General features: G+C 57.3%; 3 protein-coding genes across 3 annotated transcripts; 1 reads left to right on the top strand and 2 right to left on the bottom strand.

The window, feature by feature from the left end:
* Positions 1-6,286: 6,286 nt before the first annotated feature.
* RNF26 (ring finger protein 26) lies at positions 6,287-8,974 on the top strand. Its single transcript, XM_059707617.1, has one exon. The coding sequence runs from the start codon at positions 6,805-6,807 to the stop codon at positions 8,101-8,103; it is 1,299 nt and encodes a 432-aa protein (XP_059563600.1). The 5' UTR covers positions 6,287-6,804; the 3' UTR covers positions 8,104-8,974.
* Positions 8,975-10,644: 1,670 nt separating this feature from the next.
* C1QTNF5 (C1q and TNF related 5) lies at positions 10,645-12,512 on the bottom strand. The gene is made up of 3 exons (XM_059707615.1): positions 12,250-12,512; positions 11,754-12,005; positions 10,645-11,478 (listed from the first exon to the last, which is right to left on the bottom strand). Exons 2-3 carry the CDS (start codon positions 11,965-11,967, stop codon positions 10,961-10,963), a joined length of 732 nt encoding a protein of 243 aa, XP_059563598.1. The 5' UTR covers positions 11,968-12,005; positions 12,250-12,512; the 3' UTR covers positions 10,645-10,960.
* Positions 12,513-12,822: 310 nt separating this feature from the next.
* Positions 12,823-20,208, bottom strand: MFRP (membrane frizzled-related protein). Its single transcript, XM_059707616.1, is given in 13 exon segments — positions 12,823-13,396; positions 13,482-13,609; positions 16,588-16,716; positions 16,719-16,967; positions 17,155-17,250; positions 17,253-17,273; positions 17,502-17,627; positions 17,754-17,884; positions 18,500-18,713; positions 18,848-19,009; positions 19,128-19,238; positions 19,329-19,434; positions 19,557-20,208. Coding segments are annotated over 13 exon segments (1,752 nt in total). The 5' UTR covers positions 19,611-20,208; the 3' UTR covers positions 12,823-13,171.
* Between the last annotated feature and the right edge of the window lie 815 nt (positions 20,209-21,023).

Below are 21,023 nucleotides of genomic sequence, written 5' to 3'. Positions count from 1 at the left end.
TCTGAGGCATTTCTATACACCAATAGTGAACTTTCAGAAAGAGAGACTAAAAAGAAATCCCATTTACCATCGCACCAAAAAAATTAAGCTACCTAGGAATAAACTTAACTAAAGAGGTAAAAGACCTCTACTCAGAAAACTACAGGACGTTGAAAAAAGAGATAGTGGAAGACATAAACAGATGGAAGAACATACCGTGTTCATGGATTGGTAGAATCAACATCATTAAAATGTCCATACTACCCAAAGCAATCTATAAATTCAACGCACTTCCCATTAAAATACCAAAGGCATACTTCATAGATCTAGAACGAACTCTCCAAAAATTCATCTGGAATAAAAAAAAGACCCCGAATAGCTGCAGCGATCCTGAGAAAGAACAAAGTAGGTGGGGTCTCAAGACCAGATATCAAGCTGTATTACAAAGCCACTGTTCTCAAAACTGCCTGGTACTGGCACAAGAACAGACATATAGATCAATGGAATAGAATAGAGAGCCCAGAAATTAGCCCGAACCAATATGCTCAATTAATATTTGACAAAGGAGGCAAGAACATACAATGGAGTTAAGATAGTCTCTTCAATAAATGGTATTGGGAAAATTGGACAGATACATGAAAGAAAATGAAACTAGACCACCAACTTACACCATACACAAAAATAAACTCAAAATGGATAAAGGACTTAAATGTATGATGGGAAACCATAAAAATTCTAGAAGAATCCAAAGGCAACAAAGTCTCAGACATATGCCAAAGCAATTTCTTCATTGGTGCAGCTCCTAGGGCACTTGAAACTAAAGAGAAAATGAACAAATGGGACTACATCAAAATAAAAAGCTTCTGGACAGCAAAAGAAACCATCAACAAAGCAACAAGAAAGTCCACTGCGTGGGAAAACATATTTACCAATGTCATATCTGATAAGGGCCTACACTCCAAAATTTATAGGGAACTCATACAACTTAACAAAAGGAAGATGAACAATCCAATAAAAAAATGGGCAAAGGATATAAATAGACACCTTTCAAAAGAGGACATTCAGAAAGCCAAGAGACATATGAAAACATGCTCAAAGTCACTAATCATCCGAAAGATGCAAATCAAAACAACAATGAGGTACCATCTCACATCTGTCAGACTGGCTATCATCAACAAATCAACAAACAACAAGTGCTGGAGAGGATGTGGAGAAAAAGGAACCCTCCTTCACTGCTGGTGGGAATGCAGACTGGTGCAGCCACTATGGAAGACAGTATGGAGTTTCCTGAAAAAACTAAAAATGGAACTCCCATTTGACCCTGTGATCCCATTTCTAGGAATATATCCCAAGAAACCAGAAACACCAATCAGAAAGGAAATATGCACCCCTATGTTCATAGCAGCACAATTCACCATAGCTAAGATCTGGAAACAGCCTAAGTGCCCATCAGTAGATGAATGGATTAGAAAACTGTGGTACATCTACACGATGGAATACTATGCTGCTGTAAAAAAGAAGGAACTCTTACCATTTGCAACGGCATGGATGGAACTGGAGAGCATTATGCTAAGTGAAATAAGCCAGTCAATGAAGGAAAAATACCACATGATCTCACTCATTCATGGATAATAAAGACCATTATAAACTTATGAACAAAAATAGATACAGAGGCAGAGCTGCCTCAAACAGACTGTCAAACTGCAGCGGGAAGACCGGAGAGGGTAGAGGGGCAGAATGGGGTGGGGGTGGGGGGTAAGAGATCAACTAAAGGACTTGTATGCATGCATATAAGCATAACCAATGGACATAAGACACTGGGGGGGTAGGGGATTGTCAAGGGCGGGGGAAAAAAGGAGACATATGTAATACCCTTTGTAATACTTCAAGCAATAAAACTAAAAAAAAAAAAAAGAAAGAAAGAAAGAAAAGGCATCCAAATTTGAAAGGAAAAAGTAAAACTATCATTATTTGCAGAGGATATGATACTGTATAGAGAAGACCCTAAAGATTCCACCAAAAATCTACTAGAACTGATAAATGAGTTCAGTAAAGTAGCAGGACAAAAATTAAATATTTAGAAATCAGTTGCATTTTTATACACCAATCATGTGTATTTTATACATGAATAGTCTCTATCAGAGAGAAAATAAATCCCATTTACAATTGCATAAAAAATACCTAGAAATAAATTTAACCAAGGAAGTAAAAGGCTGGTACTCAGAAAATTATGACAATAGAAATAAATAAAAGCAGATACAAATTAAATCGGAGCATATACCTTGTTCATGGATTGGAAGAATTTACATCATTAAAATGTCCATACTACCCAAAGCAATCTATAGATTCAATGTGATCTCTATTAAAATAGCAATGGTGGTTCTCAAAGAAGTAGATAAATAATCCAAAATTTTATGGAAACACAAAAGACCCAGAATAGCAACAGCAATCTTGAAAAAGAAGAACAAATTTGGATGCATCACACTACCTGACATTAAACTATACTACAAGGCTATAGTAATAAAACAGCATGGTATTGGCATAACAACAAACAAACACATAGATGAATGGAACAGAATCGAGAGCCCAGAAATAAACCCATGCCTATATGGTCAATTAATCCATGACAAAAGAGACAAGAACATACAATGGGATAAAGACAGTCTCTTCAATAAACTATGCTGGGAAAATTGGACATATACATGCAAAAATTTTTTTAAAAAAGAAACTATACCACCTTCTTACAACATATACAAGAATAAACTCTAAGTAGATTAAAGACTGAAATGTTAGACTTGAAACTATAAAACTAGGAGAAACCAAGATGGTGACATAGGTAAACACCGGAAATTGCTGCCTCACACAACCACTTCAAAAATACAACTAAAAGACAAAATGGACATCATCCAGAACCACAGGAAGGCTGGCTGAGTGGAAATTCTACAACTAGAAGGAAAGAGAAAAGCACACTGAGACTCAGAGGAGGTGCAGAAGTCAAGTGCAGAGGTACTGAGGCACACGCCAAAAGGGCTGGCAACTGAGGATGCGGCGCACGTGGAGAGGGCTGGCAGCTGAGGACAAGGTGCACGTGGAGAGGGCTGGAAACTGAGGACACGGTTGTCTTTTTCAATCGGAAGGGAGTCTCATGCTTCTGACTGCTCTGAAATCCAGTTCCGGATGAGTGTTTGGGGACCCAGACTCATACGGGGAGAAACTGGACTTGTCTGGCAGCGGGCAGAACTCGAGGACGGCTTTCTCTCAGAGGTGCTTGCAGCGATTACCAGGACACTGAGACGCAGGGCCTCTTAGGGTAGGACTGGGAAGCAGCCATAGCTGCTTGCTCCACCCTGTTGATCCCCTGAGACCCCGCCCCACCCAAGCTGAGCATAGAGGCTTTTGCATATGAAAGGCCTGGCCCTTTGCAACCTGAAAATTACCTAACAAACTGCAACTGAATCAAAGAGACCCAGAACTTCCAAAAGAAGGTCCAAGGCCCCACAGCAGCTTGCATTGCTTCACAGCTGGGCCTCATCTGGGCACCTCCAAACCCCAAACAAAGAAGAGGAATCTCTCCATAGCTCCTATAGGGTAGCCTCAGACAGAGGCTAAATTAGCACCTCCTTAGAGATCCAAGAGCCAGTGTACCCAGTGGTCAGAGTGGGACCATCCAATTACAACTCCTCAGATCCATAAGGGACACACTCAGGGGGCAGATTCAGTGAGCACCAAAGCCCCACTGAAGCAAGTCTTGCCCCAGAAGGGTGTCTCCAGCTCAGAAGTTCTCCCATTGCAGACACAGCTGATTCTCATAGCGAATTGGCCTGGAGGTCAATTCCTCCCAGTGATACCTACAACAATCAAGGCTTAACTACAAGAAGACTGTGCACAAAGCCCACAAAGGGGTGCACCAAGAGTGTCCACCTCAGGTAATTGGGGAGGCTGAGCCACTGGGCCCTATAGGACACCTAACACAGAAAGCCACTCTATCAACACAGGGAAGCATAAAAAATGCGGAGACAAAGAAACAAGTCACAAATGACAGAAATGGAGGAAAGCAAACGACTGGATATAGAGTTCAAAACCACACTTTTAAGGTTTTTCAATAAATTTCTAGAAACCGCCGATAAATTTAGTGAGACCCTCAAGAAATCTCGTGAGACCCTCGAGGTTATGATAAAGGACCAACTAGAAATTAAGCATACACTGACTGAAATAAAGAATATTATACAGACTCCCAACAGCAGACTAGAGGATCGCAAGGATCAAGTCAAAGATTTGAAATACAAAGAAGCAAAAATCACCCAACCAGGAAAACAAAAAGAAAAAAGAATCCAAAAATATTAAGATAGTGTAAGGAGCCTCTGGGACAACTTCAAGCATACCAAAAACCGAATTTGGGGGTGCCAGAAGATGAGAGAGAGCAAGATATTGAAAACCTATTTGAAGAAATAATGACAGAAAACTTCCCCTACCTGGTCAAAGAAATAGACTTACAAGTCCAGGAAGCGCAGAGAACCCCAAACAAAAGGAATCCAAAGAGGACCACACCAAGACACATCATAATTAAAATGCCAAGAGCTAAAGACAAAGAGAGAATCTTAAAAGCAGCAAGAGAAAGAAACCCAGTTACCTACAAGGGAATACCCATACGACTGTCAGCTGATTTCTCAACAGAAACTTTGCAGGCCAGAAGGGAATGGCAAGAAATATTCAAAGTGATGAATAGCAAGAACCTACAACCTAGATTACTTTACCCAGCAAAGCTATCATTCAGAAGTGAAGGTCAGATAAAGAGCTTCACAGATAAGGAAAAGCTAAAGGAGTTCATCACCACTAAACCAGTATTATATGAAATGCTGAAAGGTATCCTTTAAGAAGAGGAAGATGAAGAAAAAGGTAAAGATACAAATTATGAACAACAAATACACATCTATCAACAAGTGAATCTAAAAATCAAGTGAATCAATAATCTGATGAACAGAATAAACTGGTGAATATAATAGAATCAGGAGCATAGAAAGGGAATGGACTGACTATTCTGGGGGGGGAGGGGTGTGGGGGTGCGGGAAGAGACTGGACAAAAATCGTACACCTATGGATGAGGACAGTGGGGGGGGGGGGTAAGGGGGGGAGGGAACCGGGTGGAGGGGAGCTATGGGGGGAAAAAAGAGGAACATCTGTAATAATCTGAACAATAAAGATTTAATTTAAAAAAAAGAAAAAAAACTATAAAACTAGAAGAAAACATAGGCAGTAAAGTCTCTGACATTTTTTGTAGCAGTATTTTTTTCTGACATGTCTCAGGCAAGGGAAACAAAAGAAAAAATAAATGGAACTACATCAAATTAAACAGTTTTTGCACAGTAAAGGAAACCATCAACAAAATGAAAAGATGACCAGTGAGTGGGAGGCTGTAAATGCCAATGATACATCTGATAAGGGATTAATACCCAAAAGTCATAAAGAACTCAGACAACTCAACATCCAAAAAAGACCAAACAACCCAAGTAGAAAACACCTCCCTCCCCAAACAACACAAAGTTTACTGCTTTTGGCGGGTTGCAGGCAGCAGCCCTGGACATTCATGCTTGTCCGCGGGGCACAGAGGCAGCTGTGGCCCCGACGCGCTTGGAGGGATGAGCGCCCTTGCTCACTGGCCCACAGGTGGTCGCAGCTGAGTTATTCCCGTCCTTTCTCTCCACCTGGGCCTGTTTCCTGGGCACCTAGCGCCCCCCCCCCCCCCCCGGGTGCGAAGGGGACGGGGCTGCAGGAGTGGCCGCGGGAGCCCCGCTAGCGCAGTGTCCCCTCGTGAACCGCCTGAGCGCGTGCGCGCCGGGAGCACGTGCCGCCCCTCGCACCCGAGCGGGAAGGGCTCCGGGAACGCGCGCCGCTGGGCGAACGGGGAGCGCGGGCGCAGTGCGGAGAAGGCCCCGCGGCAGAGACCGCACCTTCACCAGGATCGCTTCCTGCCCCGGCGGCTCCGGCTCCGAGGCGGGCGGGAGGCAGCCCGTCCCCCTGTCCCTCCGGCATCCGTCTCTCTGCCCCGCCCCCGCCCCCGCGCTCTAACACCGATGGCGAGCGGTCCCCGGCGAGAGTGAATCGCAAAAGAAGACGTCCCCGGGCCAGGGGCGGCCCGCTGGTCGCGGGGTGGCGCTGAGAAGACCCCCGCCTCTGCGGGTCGCGCCCCCCTCTCCGCCCCCCTCCGAGGGCGGGACTCCCTGCGCCCGCCCCGCTCCGGGAAGTAAAGGCGTTGGGCCGTTCAAACGAGCCAATGAGCGCCCCCCGTGCCCGGCGGCCCTGCAGTCACGGCGCCGGCCCCGCCCCTTCGCGCACAAGATGGCGGCGCGCAGCCGGGTCGAGGCCGCACCTGGGCTCGCCTGAGGGTCCCCTTTCCCGCTCCCGCTCGGCGCAGAGTGCGAACCCGAGGACGGGGGCCGGGCCGGGACGGGGCACCTGCGCGGCGGGACCGCGAGCCCACGCCCGGCCTGCGCCGCCCTCCCGGCCCCGGCCCAGCCCGGCCCCAACCGCCGGGACGCGGGACGCCGCCGCCAGGTCTGCAGCGCCAGGCCCCGCTCCTCCGCCGGCTCACCTCCGCCCGGAGATGCCCGGCCTCTTCCCTCCGCGACGGCCCGCCGTCCACACCGGGCCTCCCGGACCCCGTTCCCCGCACTGAGACCCTCGCCCCTCCCCCTTCCGCAGACTGTCGATTCTCGCCCGGAGTTGAGACGTTTCCTTCCCTTCCAGGTACCCCCCCCCCCCGACCCGTCCCCCCAGCACCCCAGCCTTCCCGCCCCCCACCGGGAGCCGGGCTGTGTGGGCCCCGCCATGGAGGCTGTGTACCTGGTGGTGAACGGGGTGGGCCTGCTGCTGGACGTGCTGACCTTGGCGTTGGACCTGAACTTCCTGCTGGTGTCCTCCCTGCTGGCCTCGGTGGCCTGGCTGCTGGCCTTCATCTACAACCTGCCCCACACTGTGCTGGCCAGCCTGGTGCACCTGGGCCGCGGCGTCTTGCTGTCGCTCCTGGCCTTGATGGAAGCCCTGCTGCGGCTCACTGCCGGGGGCGCTCAGGCCCTGTGGGCCCTGCTGTGCAGCTGCTGCGCCGGCCTGGAGAGCCTGAAGCTCCTGGGGCACCTGGCCGCGCACGGGGCCTGGAGGAGCCGGGACCTCCTGCACCGGGGCCTCCTCAACGTGGTGTCCAGTGGCCACGCTCTGCTGCGCCAGGCCTGTGACGTCTGTGCCATTGCCATGAGCCTGGTGGCCTACGTGGTCAACAGCCTGGTCAACATCTGCCTCATCAGCACCCAGAACCTCTTCTCCCTGCTGCTGGCCCTGTGGGATGCGGTGATGGGGCCCCTGTGGAGGGTGACGGACGTGGTGGCGGCCCTCCTCGCGCACATGTCCAGCAGTGCTGTGGCCATGGCCATCCTCCTCTGGACCCCGTGCCAGCTGGCAATGGAGCTCCTGGCCTCGGCTGCCCGCCTCGTGGCCAGCTTTGTGCTTGTCAATCTCACTGGCCTGGTGCTGCTGGCTTGTGTGCTGGCGGTGACGGTGACCGTGCTGCACCCCGACCTCACCATGAGGCTGGCCACCCAGGCCCTCGGTCGGCTCCATGCCCGGCCATCCTACCACAGGCTCCGCGAGGATGTTACCCGGCTGTCTCGCCTCGCACTGGGCGTGGAGGCTTGGCACCGAGTCTGGAGCCGCAGCCTGCAGCTGGCGAGCTGGCCAAACTGGGGAGGGGCACCTGGGGCTCCCCAGGGTGGCCCTAGAAGGGTGCCTGCAGGCAGGACCTCACAACAGGACACTCTTCCTGAAGCAGGGCCCAGATCAGAGGCAGAAGAGGAAGAAGGTAGAATGGCCAGAGTGACTGCTGCCTGGGGCAGGGAGAGGCTCAATGAGGAGCCTATAGCCGGGCAAGACCCATGGAAGTTGCTGAAGGAGCAAGAGGAACGGAAGAAGTGTGTCATCTGCCAGGACCAGAGCAAGACGGTGCTTCTGCTGCCCTGTCGGCACCTGTGCCTCTGCCAGGCCTGCACCGAAATCCTGATGCGCCACCCTGTCTACCACCGCAACTGCCCGCTCTGCCGCCGGGGCATCCTGCAGACCCTCAACGTCTACCTCTGAGAGCTCCCTCCCTGCCTGCCCTCCTCTAGCTCCACGCACCACACAGCCACCCGTGCTCGGACAGCATTGACACCTGACCTCCGGGTCCGGGCCTGAATCGCCTTTTGCCCTGCGGCTGTCATGCCAAGCCTCCAAGCCATACGTCTAGGACATTGAGATGGGACACCCTGGAAGACGGTGACCTGGGTGGGGGCAGGACAGCAGCTTCTGTTTCCCAGTGGGCCCCTGCGATGCTGAGGGAGGCGTGTCACTGGCACGCCCTGAGACTGTTGTGGCCTCCCCTCCAGATGCCAGCCTCTGGGGCTCCTCCTCTGCTTCTGTTTTTTTGTTGTTGTTGTTGTTGGAGATTTGCAGGTCCTCTCCCTAGCTTCTGTAGCCACAACACATCAGTGTTATTTGGGTATTTTGGCAAACAATGGCCTTGGGATGTTCTTGAACCTTTGCTTTTAGCCAGAACTCCTGTGCCGGGCAGGTTTTGGGGGTGGTGTTTTGCAGATGCCCTTAGAGCTACCACTTTTGCCTGCCATGATCTTCTGAAGCTCCCTCCCAACCTCGTCCAACAGCTGGGGTCAGAAGTTTATCCGAGTGTGTGTGTGTGTGTGTGTGTGTGTGTGTGTAGCTGCACCTGGCTTTGGGACCATGAACCCTCGCATCCCAGCTCCACTGGGAGCCTCTGGAGAGAGAACTAGATTTCTATCCCTGTCCTTTCATTCCCCACATCACAGGGGAAATGGCATTCCCCTCTGCCTGCCTCTCCCAGGCACTGCGAAGGCAGACTGTGCACATTCCACTGGGGCCCAAACAGTGGGGCCAGTTCCCTGAGGGTCTTGTGGCTCTGTTTCCAGTGAATAAAGTTTGTTGACAACCCTGACAGCCTCTGTGCATCCTTGCAAGGGTGAGCAGCTGGTCAGCGTGACTGACACTCCAGCAGGCCCTTCAGTCCTGCTAGTCACCAGAGTGATCTGTGGGGAACCGGTGGGGGAGAGGGAAGGTAGGATGGGAGCCCTGTGCCTTGGGGAGACCCACGGTGTGGCTGGATTGGCTTTTATCAACTCAATTTGTGTCCTCACGTGAGCAGCCTTTGGAAAGCCCTCCCTCTCTTCTATTTTTGCTAGAAAGCCCTGGTAGAGAGAAGTGGGAGCTTTCTCATCCCAGCTTTCCCTCTCTGCCACTCTTCCCAGGAGAGAACTTGGGGTTCCTGCTGCCTGGTGTCTAGTCCACTCTCTGATCCCTGGAGAAGCAGGTGCTTGTCTTTCTTGGCATAGAGTGACACTGATGGGACCTGGTGGAGAGCAGGGGGTTGAAGTTCAATACTCTGGAGGCCTGTCTCCAGCTCACCCCAGTCCCCATTGGTCATATCTGCCCTCATCTGACCAGCAAGAGAGGGGAGCATGCCCCATAACTATTTAAATCTCGGAGCGAATGCCAGGGACAGCCTCCTGCAAGTGGGGAAGAGGGAAAAGGCCAGAGCACCCCTCTACCTTCTCGGGGTGAGGCTGAGCTGATAGGGGCCTTGCAAGCCCCGATTTGTTAGTTATTGGGTTGGGGTGTGGGACTAGGGCTGCTTCTGAGGTCAGAAGAGGGCAGCTTTGAAGGATTCAGACTTGGCACAGCCCACCCAGCCCATGGGGCTATGCCCAGCACAGCAGGGGTAGGGGGAATGAACGGAAACCTCCACCTTGGAGTTGGGAGGCCTTTTTCTACCCGCCCCTCCCCCTCCCCCTGGAGAGAGAGCTGAAGGCGGAGAGCCTTGGCTATGCACACTGTTTAAAGTGAGGGTAAACGGTTTAGGAGGAAAGATAAACTTCCTGAGCTAGGAGCAGAGGACTCTCCCCTCCACCCCGTCAGGAATTCCACTGGCCAACCTCCACATCCTGCCTCCGCCAACCAACTTCGGAGTCCAGAGCTCAAGCTGCCCTAGCCGGTTTGGCTCAGTGCGTAGAGCTTCGGCCTGCGGACTAAAGGGTCCCAGGTTCGATTCTAGTCAGGGTACATCCCCGGGCTGCAGGCGCGATCCCCAGTGGCAGGCATGCAAGAGGCAGCCAATCAATGATTCTCATCATTGATGTTTCTATCTCACCCTCTTCCTACCTCTCTGAAATCAATAAAAAATAACTCAAGCTGCCCAGGGTCATGGCTGCATTCTAGAGTGGGGCGCCCTCTTGTGGTCACCTCAGAAACTACTCTCTAGACCCCAGGGACACTCCACTCCCTGGAAATGGGGCGTGAGAGGGAAGCAGGCAGCCTTCCTCCCAGCCATCTAGGGACCAAGCGAGCAGCTTGAAATGGTCAACGAAAAACCCGGGCTCCGTTTCTGTTATCAGAACAGGGGTGTGTGTGTGAAGGTAGCCCCTACCCAGGGCTTGGACACCTTGGAGTTCGGACAAGTGGCCAGAGCTCCCGCCAGAGGGCGCCTTCCTCAGAGACCTACACAGGGCCTCTCCCACGGGCCTCGCCGGCCCTCGGCGCCTCCAGCCGGGAGCCCTCCCCTCCTCCCCTCGTCTCCTCACTTTCCCCATCCACCAAAGACGGGAGCCGAGCCAGGAGGGGTTTGTAGATTTATTGAATGGCCTCCACGGAAAGGGCCAGAAGCGGAAGGGGGCAGGGAGAAGAGAAGCAGAGTCCCAAGGAGAGAGCACCCCACCTGCCAGCTCAGCGCGCTCCCTGGGTCTTGGGCAGAACCACCGGTGCCGACGCCGAGGCCCTGACTCAGACAGCCTGTCCCCACCCCTGCCAGCAGCGGGCGCGCCCCAGGCACCCCTCGTCATTCACAGCATAGTGGGGGCCGGCCTTCCCGGAGGACGTGGCGACACCCCGCCCCTGGGCGTGGGAGCAGCAGGCGCACTGCCCGCGGACATCAAGCGAAGACGGGGGAGCCGTGCCAGTCGGAATACACCAGGAACCCGGAGAAGGTGCTGTCCGTCTTGACGCTGGCGTAGATGCCGACGTAGTCGCCCACCCCGACCTGCACCCACACCTGGTCCTCGGGCTCCAGCCTCACCATGGCGCCGCCCGACAGCGAGGCGGGCTTGGGCCACCCCCCGAAGAACTGGAAGAAGGAGGCCACCGACTCGCCGTTCTTGACCAGGTCGAAGTGCAGGCTGGCGCGGTAGACGGTGGCGTGCACCGCGAAGTAGTAGACGCCGGGCACGCGGCAGGTGAACTTGCCCGACGCCGCGTCGTAGTGGCCCTGCTCGTTCAGCAGCACCCGCTCGAAGGGCAGCGGCGCGTCGGGCGGCGGCGGCTCCCGGCTCTCCGTGCGTTTGGCGCTGAAGGCGGAGCGCGGGGGCACCGCGCACTCCCCCGCCGGCCCCGCCGCACCCGCGGGACCCGCCTCTCCGCGCGGCCCGGGCTCCCCGCGCGGCCCCGGCGCTCCTGGGGGAGGGGAGGGTTCGGGAGCTCGGAGGGCGACCTGGGGGCCTCGCGCCCCTCCCAGCTCCGCCGCCGCCACCCCCGCCCGGCCCCGGCCCCCGCGTCCCCAGAGCGCGCAGGTCTGACCCGCTGGGTCCCGGGAGCGCGCCCGCGGGCGGGTCCCCCCCCTGCCCTCCCCGGCCAGGGGCTCGGCGGGTCCGGTGGGAGCGCCCCCTCCACCCCCGGGAGCGCCCGCCCCTCCGCGCGCGGCCCGCGGCCACGTCTCCGCGCCGCCTTACCCGGCAGCCCGCCCTCGCCTTTCTCTCCGGGCGCCCCGGGCGCGCCGTCCCTGCCGTCCCTGCCGTCGCGGCCGGGCAGGCCCTGGGCGCCGTGGTGGCCCGGGGAGCCGGGGAGGCCGGGGTGCCCCGGGCACAGGCTGGGGATCTTGTTGTCGTCGGGCGGGGCCGAGCCGGCCGCCAGGCGCAGGAGCAGCAGGGCGAGCAGCGGCCTCATGGCGCCGGCACGGGGGCCCGACGCCGGTCCTCTCGCGCCTGCGGGAGGGACAGGGGTCGGCCCAGCCTTCCGGGACCCGCCCCGCTCCCCACCCCATCGCCGCCGAGTCGGGCCCCACCCCACGGCCAAGTCCCTGGAGCGGAACGGCCGGGAGAGACAAAGAAATGGGGCGCCCCCTCGACCCGAGAGCACAGCCGGCAGGAAGGGGGAAGCACCCCCCCGGCCGGCCCGCGCCCAGTCTCCCCAGCCCCTCCCAGCCCCGGTCCCCGCCACCGGACTCACCCCTTCCCGCTCCCGCCCGGCGGCTCCCTCCGTCTGCGGCCTCCTCCCGGCGGGCGCTGGCTACTGGGGACCCGCAGCGACCCCCGCCCCGCTCTGCGGCCCGGGCTGCCCTCCGCTCTCCCCGGCGGGCGCCCCGCCCTCGCCTGTCCGCCCGCTGCGCGCTGGGCCTGCTCGGCTCTGCTCCTCCCCGACTCCGGGAGGAGACCCAGAGCCCCGCCGCGGACGGCAGGGAAGTAACGCGTGGTGCCCGGCGGGCGGCCAGGCTGCGCCGGAGGAGGGGAGGCCGGGCCGGACGGGGTGGCCGGGAGACAGACAGCGGAGGGGGAGGTGTGCCCGGACCGCGACCAGGGGGACGCCAGCCCCAGCAATGTGCCGGAGAAGAGGGCAGAGAGTGCTAGAGGCAGACGGACAGACAGCTGGACCCAGAACTCAGAACAGGCCCGCCGCAGCCCAGCACTCAGTGAACAAATGAAAACGTCCAAAGGCAGGGGCTGGAGCCCTGGCTGGTGTGCTCAGTGGATAGAGCGTGGACCTGCTCTGAGGGGCGTGCGGGAGGCAGCCGATCAATGGTTCTCTCATCATCGATGTTTCTCTCTCTCCCTCTCCCTTCCTCTCTGAAGTCAATAAAAATGTTCTGTCTGTTAAGGCCGGTGATGGAGACGCAGGTGGAAGGGGAGGCAGGAGGCAGGAAATGGGGGTCAGAGGCTCGGTGGGAAGCTGCCGGGTGGCCAGCGGCCAGCTGGAGGTGCAGGGACAGAAAGCAGCTGGGACAGTGGCCCCGTCTCCTGAGCCTGCTGAGGGTTCCTCCTTCCCGGAGGCCCCGAGAAGGTTCGCAGAGCCCCGTGCAGCCCCTTCCTTGGTCCCTGGCCTGCCCCCTGGTAGGCAAAGGATGGGCAGGCAGGGGGCAGGGGCCTAGTCAGCGTCAGGGCTGGGCACATGCGTTCAGGTCTGTGGCCTCAGGCAGCCAGTTGCAGTTGAAGGGCCAGGGGGTGCCTAGCAGTGCCAGGCCAGACTGGCACCAGTGCTCCGCCTCCTGGCAGACGGAGCTGCAAGGGGGGAGCATGCTGCTGAGTGGGGTGCAGCGGGGCACCAGCAGCCCGCAGAGGAGCCTCCGGAAGCTCGGGTAGCAGGGAAGGCGGGCCAGGCTCTGTGGGAGGAGGTCAGCCCTCAGGCTCCCACACCCCAGCTTCCCTCCCCTCCTGGGGATCTCTCCTTATCACTTCCCAGGGCACCTCGTATGCTCTGAGCACCTCCATCACCTCCTCCTGGGTGGCCATGCCAATCCAGATGTTCGGGAAGGCTGTGGCATTGTAGCTGAGCCCCAGGCACATCTCCACTCAGATGGGCTCACAGGACAGCTCTGCAGGGGCAGGAGGGGTCACTGTGGGGTCCACTCATGGCTGGTGGACGGGGGCACGTTGCCCAATCACTCTACAAGGGTCCAGAGGGAGTTGTGAGCATCAAAGGAGATAAAACAGAGGGAGAGACGCTTTACATATCCTGAGCCTCTCTAGCGCCATGGGCCAGCCCTGGGCACCAGGCAGGTACCTCTTCTGAAAAATTATATACTAGAGGCCTGGTGCACAAAAATTTTTCCACTGTGGGGGGGCGGGAGGGGGTCCCTCAGCCCAGCCTATGCCCTCTTGCAGTCTGGGACCCCTCAGAGGATGTCTACCTGCTGGCTTAGGCCCGCTCCCTGGGGGATCGGACCAAAGCTGTCAGTCAGACATCCCTCTGGCAGCCCAGCAGCCCTCAGGGGATGTCCACTTGCCAGCAGGGAGCAGACCTAAGTTGTAGTCAGGCATCCTTAGTGCTGCTGAGGAGGCGGGAGAGGCTCCTGCCACCACCACTGTGCTGGCAGCCATCAGCCTGGCTTGTGGCTGAGCAGAGCTCCCCCTGTGGGAGCGCACTGACCACCAGGGGGCAGCTCCTGCATTGAGCGTCTGCCCCCTGGTGGTCAGTGTGTGCCATAGTGACCAGTCATTCCCAGTCGTTCTGCTGTTAGGGTCAATTTGCATATTACCCTTTTATTATATATATATATCTCTACACTAATAAAAGAGAAAAATGGTAATTGGCGTACAGCGCTACCCTTTTCATTGGCTAATCAGGGCTATATGCGAATTAACTGCCAACTAAGATGGCAGTTAACTGCCAACAAAGATGGCGGCTAATTTGCATAGGTAGGCACAATGCAGGGAGGCGAAAGGGAAAGCAGGAAGAAGCCCCCTGCCACTGACAGTGATCGGAAACCCAGGGGGGAGCTAAGAGCTGGGGGGCAGGGCAAAGGCGGCCCTTGGGCCGCCTTTGCCCTGACCCCCAGCCATGATCGGAGAATCAGGTGCCTTTGCCGCCCTGGCCAGTGATAGCAGGAAGTAGGGGTGGAGCCAGTGATGGGAGCTGGGCATGGTCGAAGCTGGCAGTCCCGGGAGCTAGGGGTCCCTTGCCTGGGCCTAAAGCGGAGCCCACGGTCGCGGGGCCGCTGCAGCTGCGGGTCCCCGCTGCCCGGGCCGGACGCCTCAGCCAGAGGCCTCCTGCAGGGGCAGGGGCGGAGCCCGCGCGATCGTGGCGCCCCCCGCTGCCACTGCAGGTCCCCACTGCCCGGGCTGGACGCCTAGGCCAGAGGCGTTAGGCCTGGACAGGGGCAGAGTGGGAGATCGCGGGGAGCTGGGAGTCCCCTGCCCAGGCCTGATACCTCTGCCAGAGGCGTTAGGCCTGGGCAGGGGCGGAGCCTGCAACCACGGGGAGCTGGAGATCCCCTGCCCAGGCCTGATACCTCTGCCGGAGGCCTCAGGCCTGGTTAAGGGGCCGATCCGGTGATTGGTGATCGGAGGGTGATGAGGGTCAACTCCTCTGGCCGAGGCATCAGGCCTGGGTGGGGGGTGGAGCTGGGGATTGGAGGGATATGATGGTCCCCTTGCCCAGGCCTGAAGCCTGGGTCAGAGGCATCAGGCTTGGGCAGAGGGTGGAGCAAGCGATCAGAGGGAGATGGGGGTCCCCTGCCCAGGCATGATTTCTGGGCCAGAGGCCTCAGGCCTGGGTGGGGGTCAGAGCCAGTGATCGGGGGGAGATGGGGGTCCCCTGTCCAAGCCTGACACCTCTGGTGGAGGCGTCACGCCTGGGCAAGGGGCCGATCAGGCGATCGGAGGGTGATGGGGGTCTACGCCTCTGGCCGAGGCAACAGGCCTGGGCAAGGGGCAGAGCCAGCAATCGGAGGGGTCTGGGGGTCCCCTGCCCAGGCCTGATGCCTCTGTCAGAGGCGTCAGGCCTGGGCAAGGGGCCGATCCTGCGATTGGAGGGTGATGGGGGTCAACGCCTGAGGGCTCCCAGTATGTGAGAGGGGGAAGGCTGGGCTGAGGGACACTCCCCCCCCCCACACACACACCCAGTGCACGAATTTCGTGCACCGGACCCCTAGTGTATATATATATATACACATATATATATACATATATATATACATATATATATATATACACACACACATATATATAATTTTATTGATTTCAGAGAGGAAGGGAGATGGAGAGAGATAGAAACATCAATGATGAGAGAGAATCATTGATTGGCTGCCTACTGAATGCTCCCTACTGGGGATCGAGCCCACAACCCAGGCATGTGCCCTTGGCTGGAATTGAACCTGGGACCCTTCAGTCCACAGGCCGATGCTCTATCCATTGAGCCAAACCAGATAGGGCTAAAATATATTTTTATTGATTTCAGAGAGGAAGGGAGAGGGAGAGAGAGAGAGAAACACCAATGATGAGAATCATTAATTGGCTGCCTTCTGCACACCTCCTACTGGGGATTGCGCCTGCAACCCCGGCATGTGCCCTGGACCAGAATCGAACCTGGGACCCTTCAGTTCCCAGGCTGAAGCTCTATCCATTGAGCCAAACCAGATAGGGCTAAAATATATTTTTATTGATTTCAGAGAGGAAGGGAGAGGGAGAGAGAGAGGAGAAACATCAATGATGAGAGAGAATCATGGCTTGGCTGCCTCCTGCGCACCCCCCACTGGGCTGGCAATCTTTTTTTAATGTCTGTTTTTTCAGGCACCCATTTGATTGCGGGGGGCATGGCTGGGGCGCCGGCATTGGCAGAGCCCCTCAGCAGCTTTTGCCTCCCTCTGTGAGGGGGCTGTGGAGAGGGGCTCTCTCTCTGTGACAGGCCGGGCTGGTTCTGGAAGCCTCAGCATTGCTTCCCATTGAGCTTGGGGTGACAGGGCTCCGTGGAGAATCAGGAGTGTGACCCCTCTCATCCAGGAGGACGCAGGAGCCGGGCTCTGAAGTGTGCTATGACCGGCACCCTGCCTGCTCAGCCTGCCAGGCTTCTCACCTGGAGGCAGGGACAAGGGGCCGCCGCACTCGCCCGGGCTGCCCACTGCACAGTCTCGCCACGGGTCACAATTCCAGCGCCTACACCCCTCGTCCTGGCAGGAGGGCTCCGTGGGAACACAGGCCTTTTGTAGGGGACAGTGCAGCCACCTCCTGCTTGGAGGAGCCAGAGGACAGGAAGGGGGGAATACGTTGGGTGAATTGGCAGGAAGCAGGGAGGGGGTACTGCGGAGGACGGAGGGCAGGGCCAGCTCCTCCCCTGGCGCTGCGGATACCTGCCCAGGAGGCCGAGGGCCCCCGCGCTGCTGGCCTCATACACCGCCACGTGGTCAGACTGGCACTCCCCCTGGGCGTCCAGGCTAGGCCTGGAGTGGGTGGGCACTGCCCACATCGCTCATCATGGGTGCTTCTCCAGGTAGGAAGGGCCTTTTTAGCTTGTCTGCTCTCAGATCAATGAGGATAGGAGTAACTAGGTATACAGTAGGCACTTAATAATACCCCTTCCCGCCTGCTTGATCTCTGACCTTCCCCAGGGCAAGGCAGTGTCTGCTGTGCTGCCCTGAGTCACACTGGCCGGAGCCGCCCTCCCTCTCCACGGGGCGCCGGCTTACCAGGCGGCGGGGGTGCCCCTGCAGGAAGCTGGGAGCAGAGAACCTGCCCTGGAACCCGTCAGGTTGCCCCCACATCCTGGAGAGGGGAGGAGGGCCCTGCGTTGGCCAGCAGCGGGGCCTTTGCCCAGAGGCCTGGCTGTACCCGCAGAAGCACGTTTGGCCATGCCCATGGGGACAAGTTCTCGGCCAGACAAGGACCAGGCGGGTTAGGGCGGAGCCAGAGCCGGGAGCCCAGCCGGAGCCTGGATCAGACGCCTGAAGATGGCCCCCTCCCTCGGCCCCCTGAGGCCAGCGGGGTGTGTACCTGAGGCCTGGGCACTGCAGTTGCTCTCATCCCTGCCATCGGCGCAGTGGGCGAAACCGTCGCACACCAAGCCAGGGGGCAGGCAGGCGAGCTGGTCGCAGGGGAACTCATCCTGGGCACAGCTCCCTGGGGGGTGAGGCAGCATCCTGATTCAGACACGCCAGAGCCTCCCCATCCTGCCAGTGCTGGGAGCGGCTGGGGGAGAGAAAGGACCAGGGACAGGCAGCGGGGGCCACGCAGGCACACACTCACCGCGCCCCGGAGCCACGGCCTGGAACCAGGCCTGGAAGCCTCGCCCTTCCACGCTGCTGTCTGAGACGAAGGCCACGCACAGGCGGCTGGTGTTGGTGTTGAGTGTGGGGGGAGGTTCCCTGCCACACACCCTGCAAGAAGCCGGGTGAGGGTGAGAGAGGCTCAGGGGCAGGACGGAGCCCGCCAGGGCTGCGTACTGAGCCAACGTGGTCGGAAAGGCTCCTGTCATTTCCCAGGAAGCTCTGGGCTTCCTCCCACCTGGCACCCATCCCTGCAGCATTTCTTCCTTTTTTTTAAAAAAATATGTTTTTATTGATTTCAGAGAGGAAGGGAGAGGGAGAGGGGGAGATAGAAACATCCATGATGAGAGAGAATCATGGATCAGCTGCCTCCTGCACGCCCCACATTGGGGATCAAGCCCACAACCCAGGCATGTGCCCTGACTGGGAATCGAGCCGGGACCCTTCAGTCCGCAGGCCAATGCTCTATCCACCGAGCCACACCGTCTGGGCCTTGCAACATTTCTTGATGGGAAAGGAGGTAGGGGATCCATTTTACAGATTTGGAAACTGGTTAGAGAAGGGAAGTGACCTTCCCAAGGTCATAGAGCACGAGGGTAGCAGAGCCGGGCTCAGCTGTGGAGACTCAATTTCCTCCCAATCAGGCCTTTACCACTGACGCTCCCGGCGCTGCCCCGGACAGGATTCAGGACAGAGGCAAGGCCTCCTGGGGGGAGGGGAACCCACCTGAGGAGGGGGCCTTCCGGCTCGGGGGAGATCTCCAAGCGATCGAAGGGGCAGGAGGCCATGCTCTCCATGCCCAGAGCTTCGATCCTGAGCTGTATCGCACGGTCTGCGGGCACCTGGATGTGCCACACACAGTGGGTGTTGGGCGGGTAGGGGTCTGGGTAGTTGGGGCTGCTGAAGACGCCCCGTGGTCCCAGGAGGAGGCCCCCACAGGCTGCGGAGACAGCGGTTAGAGTTCAGAGGTCAATGGGAGAGAGGCCCTTCCCTGGCCCAAGTGCCTCTTCCAAGCCCTCCCCCCACCCTCCCCCTGGCTCATGGCCCCCTGGAAGGTCGGCCTGTGGCACTCACAGGCCTGGGGTGTGAGGCTCAGGCTTGCCTCTCGCTGCCCTTTAGGGGTCCTCGGTGCCTGAGAGGGGGTGGTGGCTGTGGTGGAGGGGGTGCCAGTGGTGATGAGGCCCCTGGTGGGCAGCGGAGGAGAGGAGGCTCCAGATGGGGGTGCAGCCTGCAGCTCTGAAAACAGGAAGGGGGAGGGGGAGGGTTCAAAGGGGCTGGATCCCTGGGGCACAAGTGGCACAGCCCACGGAGTCCCGTCCCAAAGCCCCTCTCCCCGCAGGGCCTGGGTACTCACGGGCCAGCAGGAAGGCCACCAGCCCCAGCAGCCCCAGCAGCAGGCTGGCCAGCAGCAGGGCGCACAGCCCGCAGAGGTGCCAGTCGGGCGGCAGCCCTCGGGGACGCCAACCTGTGGGCAGACAGGGCGGGAGACTGTACCCCTCTCCTCAGCACCCCCCCGGCCTCTCGGTCCTCCCCGTGTCACTCCCGAGACGGCTACCGTGCCAGGGCGTGCGAGTGCGACGGCGGGCATCCTCCCGGAAGGCGGGCGGAGGAGGGCAAGGTGGCCCCGACTCGGGCTCAAAGGCAGGGTTGCAGAACTCAGTCTGGAAGGGAGAGGCCAGAGGGCTGAGGGCAGGTGGAGGCACCGCCTGGCAGGGGTGCCCAGGGGCACTGCCAGCCAGGGCGGGCAGTGGGGTTTGGAAGAGCGGCTCTTGGCGGTCCTTACCTGGCTCGGCTCTGCGGACTCCACATGCAGGACGGTGTCTGTGCGGCCCTTCATGCTCCGGGGCTGGCGGTGTCTGAGGCCTTGCCGAAGCCTGAGCCCCAGGGCCCGCTCCTGACCCCAAGCCCCTGTCCAAGGGGCAGCCTGGGCTTCCGAGGGAGCGGCTGCCAGGCGGACCAGCTCCCAGGCCGCCCTTGGCAGGCTGGCCCGGCCCCTGGCCGCTGGGCTCTGTGTCAGGGACGGGGCAGCCGCCGGAAGGAATTTGCAAAGGCCTGAACCGGCCCCTTAATCCAACTCAGCTGAGGGCCATGCCTGGGCCCCGCGCAGCGCCTGAAAGGCACTCAGTGGCTGCGCACATCCCACAGGAGAAACTGGGTGCCGTGTGTGTGAGGATGTGTGTGTGTGTGTGAGAGTGTGTGTGAGTGTGAGAGTGTGTGTGAATGTATGTGTGTGTGTGTGAGAGTGTGTGTGTGTGTGTGAGTGTGTGTGTGAGTGTGTGTGTGAATGTGTGTGTGTGAATGTGTGTGTGTGAATGTATGTGTGTGTGAATGTGTGTGTGAGTGTGTGTATGTGTGAGAGTGTGTGTGTGAGTGTGTGTGTGTGAGTGTGTGTGTGTGAGAGTGTGTGTGTGTGTGTGTGTGAGAGTGTGAGTGTGTGTGTGAGATTGTGTGTGTGAGTGTGTGTGTGTCTGTGAGAATGTGTGTGTGAGAATGTGTGTGTGTGAATGTATGTGTGAGTGTGTGTGTGAATGTATGTGTGTGTGTGTGAGTGTGAGTGTGTGTGAATGTATGTGTGCGTGCGTGAGTGTGTGTGTGAATGTATGTGTGTGAGTGTGTGTGTGAATGTATGTGTGTGTGAGTGTGTGTGAATGTATGTGTGTGAGTGTGTGTGTGTGTGTGTGAGTGTGTGTGTATGTGTGTGTCTGAATGTATGTGTGTCTGTGTGAATGTATGTGTGTCTGTGTGAGTGTATGTGTGTATGTGTGTGAGTGTATGTGTGTGTATGTGAGTGTATGTGTGTATGTGTGTGTGTGAGAGTGTGAGTGTGTGAGTATATGTGTGTATGTGTGTGTATGTATGTGTGTGTATGTGTATATGTGTGTGAGTGTGTGTATGTGTGTGTGAGTGTATGTGAGTATGTATGTGTGTGTATGTGTGTGTGAGTGTGTGAATGTATGTGTGAGTGTGTGTGTGTATGTGTGTGTATGTGTGTGTGAGCGTGTGTGTGTATGTGTATGTGTGAGAATGTATGTGAGTGTGTGTGTGAGTGTGTGTGTGAATGTATGTGAGTGTGTGAGCATGTGTGTGTGTGTATGTGTGTGTATATGTGTGTGAGTGTGTGTGTGAGTGTGAGTGTATGTATGAGTGTATGTATGTAAGAGTGTGTGTGTATGTATGTGTTAGTGTGTTAGTGTATGTATGTGTGTGTGAGTGTATATCTCTGTGAGTGTATGTATGTGTGTATGAGTGT

This window comes from Myotis daubentonii, chromosome 9 (genome assembly GCF_963259705.1).
Source record: "Myotis daubentonii chromosome 9, mMyoDau2.1, whole genome shotgun sequence".
NCBI lineage: Eukaryota > Metazoa > Chordata > Mammalia > Chiroptera > Vespertilionidae > Myotis > Myotis daubentonii.
This window is presented reverse-complemented; position numbering and strand designations above follow the sequence as displayed.